Source organism: Alligator mississippiensis, chromosome 9 (assembly GCF_030867095.1).
Source record: "Alligator mississippiensis isolate rAllMis1 chromosome 9, rAllMis1, whole genome shotgun sequence".
Classification (NCBI taxonomy): Eukaryota; Metazoa; Chordata; order Crocodylia; family Alligatoridae; genus Alligator; species Alligator mississippiensis.
This window is the reverse complement of record NC_081832.1, coordinates 59905755-59918364: the sequence shown is the minus strand read 5'-3', so window position 1 is coordinate 59918364 and position 12610 is coordinate 59905755. Positions and strand designations below refer to the sequence as shown.

Here is a 12610-nt window from a genome sequence, read left to right as displayed (position 1 = left end):
CATTTTTAAATCAATGTGACAGTGGCCACTTCTCTAAATAAAATGACAAGTTTATTCTCATGCTGTCTTGTTAAAATCAGTGCAGGAAAGAAAATGAAAGGAAATTATGCTTATCTCACAGGTGTGTAATGGCAGGAATGTTAGTATTGGTTGAATTGATGCTTCAGTCCTGTAGCAAAACAATTCTATCAGAGGATTTCCTGCCTAAACTCACATACTTTAGTTTCCTTCTTTTTCCACCACCCTCTCTGTTTCTTCTTTACCAATGAGTATTCATGGTCTGGGGCCAGGGTCCAGATGCAGCCCAAGGAATCCTACAGCCCCTACAAATGCATCCCCATGGAAGTTCAACACAAGAACATTACAGAAGCTCAAGGCAGATTTATGGCATATTAGACAGGAACTCTTTGTGGGTTACAATTCTGTAGTCAAAAGATGAGGCTGGATGAAGTCTGTTCTGTTTAATGCAGATCATGAATTTCATTCAGGCTCTTCTCTAGTTTCTGAGATGGGCTTGGTTAGGAAAAGTCTGGACAGTCTTATTGCTGGTAGATGTTGGATGAAGAGCAGAAAGCAAATATTACTCTTCTTTTGCTTTTGTCTGAGGTTGGGGGAGTTGGTTTGTATTCTTTGATCTCTAATTCAGGGAGATCATGAATATTTAATAGCCAGGTTGAGGAGGTCTCTGGCAAGTTTGGAGCAGTGGCACTCACTACAGAGTAATAGCCCATCAAGAGCTTCAGTGCAGCAGATTACATGGTGATGAACACACAGGGAGGATATGATATAATGGCAGATGGAAAAGACAGGCACAATAGATAGGAAAAATGAGGGAGAAAAAAAAAAGAGGAAGATAGAGAGAAGCAAAAGCCAGTTGAGGCAGAAAAGCAACCAAGTTGTCAGATTTGCGTCATCAGAGAAACTGTGATAAACATTTTCTTGTTTTTTGTTCTTGTTCTTTTTTCTCCCCTCCCCATCCCACCCTTTTAGATACAACAAAGGCAGTTCAACAAGGCTTCCAACTCAACCTACTGCGTATTCATGGTCAACAAGCCGTATGCCATTACCTGCTCAGTGGTGGCCTTCTACATTCCCTTCCTCCTGATGGTGCTGGCCTACTATCGGATCTACATCACAGCCAGGGAGCATGCACGCCAGATCCGGATCCTCCAGCGTGCAGGAGCTCCCACAGATGGGAGGCAGCACCATCCTGACCAGCATAGTACCCATCGTATGAAGACTGAGACCAAAGCTGCCAAAACCCTGTGTATCATCATGGGGTGCTTCTGCCTATGCTGGGCTCCCTTCTTTATTACAAACATAGTGGACCCTTTCATAAACTACACTGTGCCCGAGCAGCTGTGGACAGCTTTCCTGTGGTTGGGCTACATCAATTCAGGGTTGAACCCTTTCCTGTACGCCTTCTTGAACAAATCTTTCAGACGTGCCTTCCTCATCATTCTATGTTGTGGTGATGAACGATATCGAAGGCCTTCCATCTTGGGTCCAGCTGTCCCCTGTTCTACCACCACTATAAATGGATCAACACATGTGCTAAGGTGAGTGGTTTTTAGACATAGCAGAATATTTTGAGTTGCTTTCAGCAGTTGTTTTGCTGTTGTCAGTGGCTTTTTATCAAAAGGACCAATTTCTCTTTCCAGAGGTACCGAAACAGTTACATTTCCAAAGGAGGTGCAGTTATAACACCAGAACAAACTTGGAGTAGTGCTTGATCAATGCCAGTTGATGCGGGCCAAGCAGTTGCTTTATAGGTACACACTATTACAATAGGCCCCACACATTCATAGATTCACAGATGTTGTTAAGTGTTAGCCTGCAGATCCTGTGAGCCTTGTGCAGATAAGGGGTCACAGCTCTGTTGAGAGTCATGATTTGGGAGCAGGATAAGGTGAGTTAGTAGAAAGCTTGAACATTGTAGTTCTCTACTAGAAGAATGAATGCTGTATGAAAAGTGCCTCCCTGACCTGCTATCAACAGGATGGGAAGGTAAGCAAGGAGTGGTTTGGGGAAGGTCAAGGTGAGCACCTTTTATTTTCCAGCGTGTAGTGGCAGCATATTATGATTTGTTTCTGGGAAGATAGGACTGGACCACTTTCATAAACATTGTTATGGATACATCCGTTCCATTTAACTACACCATCCCAAGTGGTCAGAATTACACCTTTGTGAAAGGCAACCCTTCTAGTTAGCAAGAGTCTTCATTTTAATTCCATATTATGCCTGATTCTCTTTGTAAAATCCCAGCCATTATTTTCTTTTTTGAATCAATGGAAGGAGTCTGATTCTCCTTGGCACGCCATAGTAATCATTTACCCTGTGTTTTTCTATGAATTTCATTAGCAGCTAATGGTCTCCAGCTAAGGTATTTTAAGAATGTGTTTGCAAAAGGACGTCTATCTTTTATTGTTGTCAAGTGTTAGCCTGCAGATCCTGTGAGCCTGCTGCAGATAAGGGGTCACAGCCCTGTTGAGAGTCATGATTTGGGAACAGGATAAGGTGAGTTAGTAGAAAGCATGAACATTATGGTTCTCTACCAGAAGAATGAATGCTGTATGAAAAGCGCCTCCCTGATTTGCTATCAACAGGCTGGGGCGGTAAGCAAGGAGTGGTTTGGGGAAGGTCAAGGTGAGCACCTTTTATTTTCCAGTGTGTAGTGGCAGCATATTATGATTTATTTATGGGAAGATAGGACTGGACACTCATAGCTCTGCGTAATGAGTGACGTCAAGATAACCGTACTAGTGTCTAGAAATGCATCCCAGCTGTGAAGTTCAGTTCGGAAGTTGAACTCCCAGAAATTGTGTTTGATATGTCGACTTGCCTGTTTTTATGATGAACATCAAGCCATCTGGAAATACCCATGGAAGTTTAACAGGTGGAGTGCAGGTAGGGCCTCAGCAGAATATCTCCTCTCAGATACTCCGAAAGGCCCTCTAAAGTTTCTGAGCCACAAACAAGGCTTATTTATTTTAAATTCTCTGCTGATTAAAACTGAGTGCTAAAGGCTAAGCTTCTCATGCCTGTGATTCATCACCAAGCCTTGGCACTGTGCCACTTCCGAGTCTGTGTCTGAGCTGGTATTTACATCGTAGCAGTGCTCTCAGGGATGAGCCAAACACTTTTCTCCTGAGGAAGGATTTACAGATCAGCCGTGCTGTCCCTGGCACTGTTCACTTTGAAAGAGCTCTTCAGCACATGACAAGCAAGCCAATGACTCTTCCCAGGGAACTGCTGGATGAGGTATATGCGTCACTGCAAGGAAGCAGGGAGGGAAAAGACTGTGGACTTGCAGCAGCTTTATATGACGATTCACTCATTTGTTCGGCTCAGGATGTTTATGAGACCAATTGCTGTGGGGACCAGTCAGTGGCTCCACCGTTTTGGAAGTCCAGGCATGTGAGGACAGTCCAGTGGTCTGAAAAGGGAGGGAGACCCGTATGTGTCTAGGTCAGTGGGCCTGGGGGTCGAGGGTTTATTAATGAACTTCCTTTCTCTCTCAAATGGGTTGTTTGGAGAGGCGGGGAGAGAGGGAACATGTCCTACAGAGAGTGAGCAATGAAGGAAGCGCTGGAGGGATGAGTTGCCTGTGGTTTCCTACCTCCATCACTAGGCATCCCAGTTAGCCATCACAAGGGCATCCTTCTATTAAACTCTCCTTGGATATAGCTGGAAACTGCAGCCAGAGAGAATGCAGTAAATAATAAAGGGGATTCTGTATGGTGGTGACATCCCAACAGGGGTTTTCTATTTGTAACTTTCCATACCTGAATCCTACTTTTCCCAGTGTTTTTCCCTCAAGTCTTTTGTGTGAATGAGTGGCGATTTAAGAACCACTTGCACTTTTTCCTGTGTTTCTATGACTTTCTTAGAGTAGAAAGAGCAGTTAAAAATGCAAATAACTCCATATAGATCAGAGAAATGGATTAGGACTAAGTATTTTCCACTTTTTACTCCTCTGACTCCACAATTATTTGTTTTGACAAGCTCTTTGGTAAGATAGATCACATCTCTTTAGTGATCTGAACCAAATGAAATTCAGCTCACTTCCCATTGGAGTAACATCTCCCAGTGCTTCCCAAATCCTGCTTAGCAGAGCAAGATCTAGAAGTCTGCTTCACATTGCAACCTCCCAACTCCTCTCCACTGGAGCCCAGGGTGATCAAATGATGATGCTGAAGAATGCATGCTCTGCACACCAGCCCTTCAGAGAGCAATTACTTTTTTGGTTTCTTCAGCTTCCTAAACTGATGAGAAAAGTGGTAGCTGTTCCCTGGTGGGCATTATACATTCACATGGATAGATGTTTGGGTTTAACATAAAACTGCCTAATTATAATCTTTAGGCACGTAGTCTTGCTAGAAAACTTTTTTTCTAAGTTAAATTACATCAACACTTTTCTTTTACAGACAAAGCATGTTGGGACCTACATGGAGAGATGATAAAGTCAGTCAGGTAGATGCTTGTAAGCTATAGGCTAAGTATCTCCCTTCACCAGACTAGGTTTTCTACCCAAGCAGGCGGGTGCTGACACTCTCCGACAGAATTTTTCAGTGTGTGGGGACATTTTTAAAGTTATGTCCTTGGCTTCATAGAAATTGCAATGAAGAAACTGTTTGGCTCTGGTGCACAATCTGCACATTTTTCTCTTTACTTGAACAGCACTCCTTTCTTGAACTAAGATTTCTCATTTTTTGGATTGTGATGACCTCTACAACTCCCTGAGCAGAGGGCAAGTTGCAGCTGCTATCTGCATTGCCCCAGGGTCAGTGATGACAGAAGTATTGCACTGAATCTGAGCTTTCTACAAAAAAGAACTTGAACGCTTTATCTTGGCAGGATAACTCATTTAGGGATGCAGGAATAAATACTAGCGTATGTGAGGATAGATGCCTTACCTATGTCAGATGCTGTACTCATAAGTAGCTCTAACTTCACTGGGTCACCTTGTTACTTCAATTGAAAGCATTTTCTTATCCCTGAATACGTATCTATCAGGTATTTCTGAGGCAAACTAGAGGTTCTAGATAGGATGGGTGTGTTCATCTTGGTTTAAGATGGGTTGTAAATACTGTTCTGGGATGCATCTGACTTAAAACATTGAAAAAAGTATTCTTGTTTATGCTATTTGCTTCAAAGGCTAGGGATAGACTTTCAGAAAGCCTGAGTCTGAATTGGTTCAGTCTTTGCAGGTTAGCCTAACCTGGCTAGGCTGAACCGGTTTGTAACTGTACAGACATCCCCTCTGAACTGAAGAAATGCAGGCACATGCCTGCAGTGGCATTGAGGCTATAAGCTAGCAGGGAGTTACACAGGGCGTAATACAGCATTTAGCACACTATCAAGAAAACAAAAGCCTCACTTATTAGGAAAAGCTTGAACTAAACAACTTTTTCCAAGGAAGGAACAGAGGGACATTATCAGATGACCTGTTGTTTAGCTCCAAAAAACCCTAAGCAGACACTGTCCTGTCTGCCTTTGTTTTGTCTGCCTTACACAGACACCTCTCAGCATTAGCTAGCATACCACATGCTGGTTACAGTCTGTGCTATGGGAGAAGGGAGGAGAAAAGTCCCTGCTTAAGCAGTGAGTGGTGTTGGTGGGGGAAGGGGCATGGCAGTCTTCGTCAGAGCTCCAGCTAGGGAGCAGAGGGGCGGGGCCAGCCCCACTCTGGAGCAGAGAGGGCTGCAAAGCATCTGGGATGCTGGGGGACTAGTTTAAGTTAAACCAGGAAGGGGTCTGGGACAGACATTGCATAAACTGGTTTGAGCCAAATCAGTTAAGTCTGATACTACATTCAACCAGGTTTATCTCAAACCTGCTTCAGCCATTTTCAAACTGGTTTATGTATACTGAATATCTGTTCTGTTACAGATTTAAACCAGTTTCTGATAACTTAAACCAGTTTGTGTGTAATGTCTGTCCCTACCCAAAAAGTTCAGACTATGCCAGTTAGGGATTTTTCACCTTTATGTTAGGAGAGAAAAAAAGGATCAGGTAAGACACTGCATTGACATAGGAGACAGACTCCTTCACCAAATCCAAACCAATGAAAGGAGAGACTTATTGGGCTCCTATAGACATGCAGGGATCTGGCTCTGATGCGCTGGAAATCCAGCATGTTGGAGCAGACTTGGTTAATCAAGTCTGCTAGAGCACGGAAATGAACATGCTCTAGCAGACTCTGGCATAATGTGTATCAGTGTCTCCATGCTAAAAAATGGTGGCGAGGTGCTTTGAACTAAAGTTGATTCAATGAGCTTTTGTTCAAAGCGCCCTGCCACCATTTTTCAGTGTGGGGGATGCTGATACACATGATGCTCAGGCACTTTTACTTAGCGTGAATCACTAAAATAAAGTGCGTTTCTGCCTCCTCCCCCCACCCCGGAGCATGTGTAAAATGCCCATTGTTGTTTTATTTTTTTAGTACTTATGAAAAACTGTGGGCCTGGGAGATGGCAGATGATTCCACTCTATCAATGTGTCTTAGACATGAATCAGTAATTGGGGGTGAAAGCAAAGATCAGTTTCTATAAGACCCATTTGGTTCTTGAATTCTGCCAACGTGTCAAAGGTGTGCATCCACGGGAACCTGAAATGCAAGTTTGCTGCACACATATCATGAAGCTATAAGATGGAATCCACTTTCAGTCACAACTCATGCTTTATGTGCAATAGAAAAAAAAAAAGTCAAATATTTTAACTTTAAAAACAAATTTTCATTTGATCATATTTGCAAACCTTTGGGGTTTGCTTTTTTCAAAAATCTAAGCACCCGCATGTTACTAGAACAAATATTCCTCTGCAGTGCATTTATAATGTTGAGTGCTTGAGTCTTCACCTTTGAAGCATACATCAACTGGAAAAAATTCCAGCAAAGTTGGTGAACTGATTTCTAAATCTGTGGTGATATCTATAATGTGAAGTTCATGCATATTAGTTCTTATATGTCTGATCACTGGTCACATGTCTTTTGCACATGTTTTGTTGCTCAGGTTGCAACATGGATTAAACAGTTCCAGTAAACTGCAGATTCGAATACCGTTTACTGAACATATTAGGAAATAGTTTTGAGTAATGAACTGGAACAAGGATTTACAACCTGCAAAAGGTAAAAATTAAAGTTGCTGACAGACGTGGAAAAAAAACAACAAGAAAACCCATGCTTTACCACAAGGGGCAGCACATCAGTTTGCCCGGCTCTGCAGCATCTGTATAGATTGTGCGCGTCAGTGGGGCTTTTTGGTGCTTTTATATAAAGCTGATTCAATTAGCTATTAGATAAAAGTGCCAAAAAAGCCTTTCTGATGTGCCCAATCTATAGAGACATTGGGCAAGCCAGGTCAAACTAATGTGGTACCTCATCTGGGCATGCACTGGGCTCGGCATGGGGGCACACCAAGTTTAAAATAAAGCATAGGTTGTTTTTTTTGTAATGTCTTTAAGCAGCTTAGGTGCATTAATTAGTCATGACAGGTATAAATTCCTGGATAACTCTAGCAAACTACTAAATGCGTATGAGTCACGAATGCTGATGGTAAAATCGGCATAAGCACCTGAGAAATGCTGTCTTTCCCTTGGAATTAATTGCCTGAGGTGTGTCTCATTCCTGTTAAACACAGGATATGAAAACTGTGCCTTTACCACTGCTCTTCTAAAACTTCTCTTGCAAAATCTGGAGAGGGCTCCCATTCATGTCACTGTGGTTGCTGCATGGAATGAGTACTGGCATTTTGACAGTACAGAATATGGCTGGGAGGAAGATGCAACTGAGCAGTGGTCAGAGCTTACCCAAGGCCTGGAAGGATTCTGCACAGTCACTTGTGCATGCTTTATTGTGAAACCTGCTGCTGTATTAGGAAAGACTAAAATAGTGGGCATAATACAATGTAGTTAAAGAGCCATATGTATCTGTAATCCCTAAACTGTGCAAGGTGACTGAATTCATTTTTAGACATGAAGTTTCTTTTTTGAAAATAGTGACCTTTAACGCCCTCTTCCTGAGTCAGAGGGGGGATTTTTCATGATTACAGTGATTTTAGGTTTCTTTGTAATGGCACTGCCTCCCATATGCAGCTGAAAGCACTGTGATCATCAGCTCATAGTTATGTGCTAGGAGTTTGTGTTCCCTCTTCTAACAGCCAATTACATCTCCTGATCACCTCCCTTCATTTTTCCAGTGCCAGTGTTCCTATCTAGCCACTGGTTAAAGTCTTTACTTTGGGTTACAAACTCTAGGGCTCTTATAAACAGGTCATATTGGGACATTAGTATGTCCTTGATCACTCCAAATATGTTTGATGCATTCCTGTTTGGAATGGTTTTGAAAACCACTTGCTCAGTGCTTAAGGTAAGTTGCCATTCGTCAAAGGGTCAGATCTGTACATTTCCATTCTACTTCCAGTTTTGTCCTGGCTTCTCACCACCTCTCAGACACCTGGGTATCTTGCTTCCTCCATTATTCTTCCAGAAGCAAGTTAAAACTGTTGTGGAAAGTGAGAGGAAGCCAGTCAGTCAATTCACATGGAGGAGCAAAAATCCCAAAGCAGCAGAAGAGGAAATCAGTTCAGCGGGTGCAGAGGGCGTCCTGCTTTGCACTTCATGTGTTTTCTGTCCTTGTGCGTACGCATCCACATGCTGTTCTGCACACTTGTGGCAGCACCTGTGGCATCCCTCTGACATGGTCCACATGGCACCATCCAATGGCAGTGCTTCCTTCTCAAAACTCTCCCTTGAGAACAATACATTATTCAAAAGCTGATTAACTGAGTTCTGCTAATTTTTTCCAAGCCATTTTAACTGGGTGGGTAAATCACCATAGCAATAAAGGCTGCATTAGCAAGGAGTCCCTACAGGGATTTGTTCTCAATGATATGTTCCCTCCCTACCTTCAACTCTTCCAGCCTATTCCACAGGATACAATCAAGCACAGTTTATGCATTTAGGTCTCAGGTTAGGATTTTCCAATGGGACTGCAAAGACCTGAAAAACACAAGCGCTTGGATGAGCATAGTATATAACTGAACCCATTTCCATGCCCAGATTCAAGGGTCTGCCTGATTTGTGTCTAAGTTTGAAAATGTGTTCTTCTGCTTACAGAGAAAGACAACCAGGTAACAGCATTTTCTGACTGGTATGAGACCCGGGCAGACATTACATTTATGACGTTGTTTACATGTAGACAAGTTCTCATACAACGTAGGACATTTTTGTTGTTGGTTTGTTTGGCAGCTTAAATCATATGGTGTGGCAAATATTACATTTCAGACTGATAGTCATCTGATTTTTTAGAATAAATATTTTTGGCCTAAAAAATCCTCAGATATTTTAACGTCTGCTGGTGATCTCATTGACTAAGTGACCTCCAGGGGACAATCTAAGTTTTTTGAAATGCATTCGCCTGAGGAAAATGGGGAGCAGTGTATTTGAACCCGTCTTGGGGGGTTTTGTGGGATGTAGACACAGCTTAAATCAGGAAATTGTGAGATTAGTTACAAAACGTGTCATCTCTACAGCTTCTGATATAGCCTTTTTCAAAGGCTGTGGTTGTGACCAGAAATCCCTTGCTCTGCTGCTGCAGCTTCTCTTTAATCTTTTCTCTTATCCTGTCCTAGGTATTAAACAGATCCATAGAAAGCAGAGCTTCCTGAGTTGGAGTAAAATGCATTCGTTACAATTTACACTGCCAGTTCGAAAGCCCCAGAGCAAGTTCTCACCTTTACAGAACAGGATAAATAGAGTGTTGGAGAGCCTAGGCTTTCCCTGTCCCTGCACAGCTGGGGATTTGCACCCGGAATGTGTCTTCTCATGACAGCCCTTCAAATGTAGCCTATTTTCCACTCACTTGCTTCTGCTCCAGCTTCCCCCATGGTAGAACTGTCCCTCGGCAGATGACATCTGAAAAAGTGTTCACAGCATGGGCTTTTTGTCAGGGAAGGTGCATTAGCCTCATCTATGAGATGACCTGCATAGCAATTCTTGCTTTTTATCTCACTCGCTCACTCATAAAATACATGTAGCCTGTAGCAGCAAAACAGCATTTTGATAGAAAGAATAAATGACCAAACTAAACTAAGGAGTAGAAAGCCCATAAGCCACAGGCCAGTTTTAGTCTATACCTGTCAACATCCTATGAATACCAGTGGAACAGCAGCAGAGAGGAACTTGGTCCTAAATCATTTGCTGCTATACTGTTACTTCCTCCATCTATACATAGACATGCACACAACTGATTAAGCACTAGGTAAACTAAAAGAATTTTTTTCTCTGAAAAGGACAATGTTGTGTAGTTTTTCTGACCAACCAAGTGTTACATTCCCGGTGTCATATTTTTTTATGTTGGAAATATGATGTGTGGACATTTCAAGGAGGATGTGAAATTTATCTTGAGGTTGGAATAGTTACCACCAGGGCTGAAGGGAGGATTTATTTTTAATATAGGAATTAGCTGTTTCAGTACACATTGTAGCTTGCTTGGACAAACTTGTTAAATGCTCTGATCTTCTGTTGGCTCCGAGATGAAAGCTCATGGCGTGGATTCAAACTTAAGTATTCCTGCTTGTTGGTACACACCTGCTGATTCTAGGCTAATAATATGAGCCCTGAGTCTATTTGAATTTCAGAGTTACTGTTTAGTAATTAGACTGCTCAGGGGTGGAGAGGATTTATACTATGCCCCATAAATTGAAACAGTGGGGCATAGAATAAAACCCTGAGGACTAAACTGTTTCACTTTTTCTGTCACGTTACAACAAGGGACCTGATCCTTTTTTTTTTTTTTTTTTTTTTGGAGCTGGAGCCTGCCTGTGGCTGGGGGGTGAGCTGTCAGCAGATTGAGTGACACTGGAGCTGTGGGGGACTCTGGTCCTTCCCTCTGCAGTGGTGGTGCTCCCAGGGGCCACCCAGGTGGGTTGCTAGTGGTCTGCCCAAGCTCATAGGTGTCTGATTCAACTGTCCCACTGCCCATCCAGGTCCCTGCTGAAGGCAGAAGTGGCATGGATCCTGATCCTTTTTTTTTTTTTTTTTGACAGAGCCTGCCTGTCTCTCCTGCAATCAGAAGGCGAGCTGCCAGTGTGATATGTGGCCTCTGAGCTGTGGAGGCCCAGGCCTTCCCTCCACAGCAGCGTTACCCCCCAGGGCTGCTCAGGTAGGCTGCTAGCAGGCTGCGTGCTGCCCCAGCTCAGGGTTGGGAAAGAGTTGTGTTGAAGCCGGGTGCTGCCTCTGAGCTGGGCCAGCACCTGGTCTGCTAGCAGCCCACCTGGGTGGCCCTGGGGGGCCTGCCAATGTGGAGGGAAGGACCAGGGCCCCCCACAGCTTATGGGCTGCTCGGCCCACTGGCAGCTCGAGAAATGAGCAGGCTCCACCAAAAAATAAAAATGAAAGATCGGGCCCCTTGCAGCTTCTGCCTTCAGCAGGCACAGCAATGGGCCCAATCCTTTTTTTCTGCAGAGCCTGCCTGCCTCTCCTGCAGCTGGGGAGGGGAGGGGGAGGGGGTGAGCTGACAGCTGCATTGTTGCAATTTGCAACATTGCAAACCAAATTACATCCAGAAGTTTAAGTTGCAGTAATTCAAAGTCATTTAAAACCGCCAAAAGTCTTTCACGTGTACGCTGTGATGCCATTAAGCTACACAGACTGATATTTTTGTCACATGTACATGTTAATGGTGTCACATGTACAAGCGCCCCATTGGTTTCTCAGCTGAACTCCTCTTAGCTTCCAGGATGCTGGGAGGAGCAGTGGCTGATGTGCAGCATTATTCCTGGAGTATCAGATAGTCTCTTGTGAATCAGAACCTGATGCACAGTTTAGCAGCCCCGAGTTTGCTCTAATGTGTCCCTAGGGCCAGCTCCTGGGAAAGAAACTGAGAATGATAACCAGTCCTTAAGTAATCTTTCCCTGCCCACTGAGCCCACTGAGGACTCTATTATTAAAGAATTAAAAGAGAGTAATACAGTTAATGCTGATCTTCATGAGTATATAAAAAATAGAGGCTGAGATTTGAAACGAACTTGATAGTTTTTTGATGAGATTACGAGTTTGGTTGATTAATGCATATATTGTTGCATTGTACTTAGACTGTAAGGCAATTGTCTCAGTACTTCATGACATTTTGATTCAGAAACTAGAATGACATACATCAGCATATTACACATTAAATGGATTAAAAACTGTCTGTTAGCAAAATGTAACTGAACAGGAAATCAGCAGCATCATTCTCTGGGTGTGTTTCTAGTTGAGTACAGCAAGAATCAGTTTCTTCCACCTTTCCTGTTCACCTGCCTAAGTGATGTGGGGAAAAGCATAAAATCACTGCATATACAGTTTGCAGAAAACAAAAGATTAGGGGTCGTATTCAGGACACTGGTGAAGTTGGGCTCAAGCAAATGTTTCAATATCTCCAGATGTAATGTGAAATTCCTAGGAATAAAGGATGTAGGGCTTACAGGATATGGAACTCTGTTCTTGGGAGGCAGCAAGCCTGAAAAAGTTTTGAGGAAGATGATGTGTTCAAATGAGATGCTTGGATGTATAAATACAAGGATGTATAAATCTGAGGATATTGAGCAAGAGTAGGGTGATTATGTTACTT

At 43.1% G+C, this 12610-nt stretch overlaps 1 protein-coding gene across 1 annotated transcript in view; it reads left to right on the top strand.

Moving 5' to 3' along the window:
- Positions 1 to 12610, top strand: part of HTR4 (5-hydroxytryptamine receptor 4) — a 258458-nt gene that overhangs the window by 155028 nt on the left and 90820 nt on the right. Inside the window, exon 6 of the mRNA XM_019478656.2 lies at positions 991 to 1559. Coding sequence (XP_019334201.1) covers positions 991 to 1559 — 569 coding nt within the window. The remainder of the gene's footprint in view (positions 1 to 990; positions 1560 to 12610) is intronic.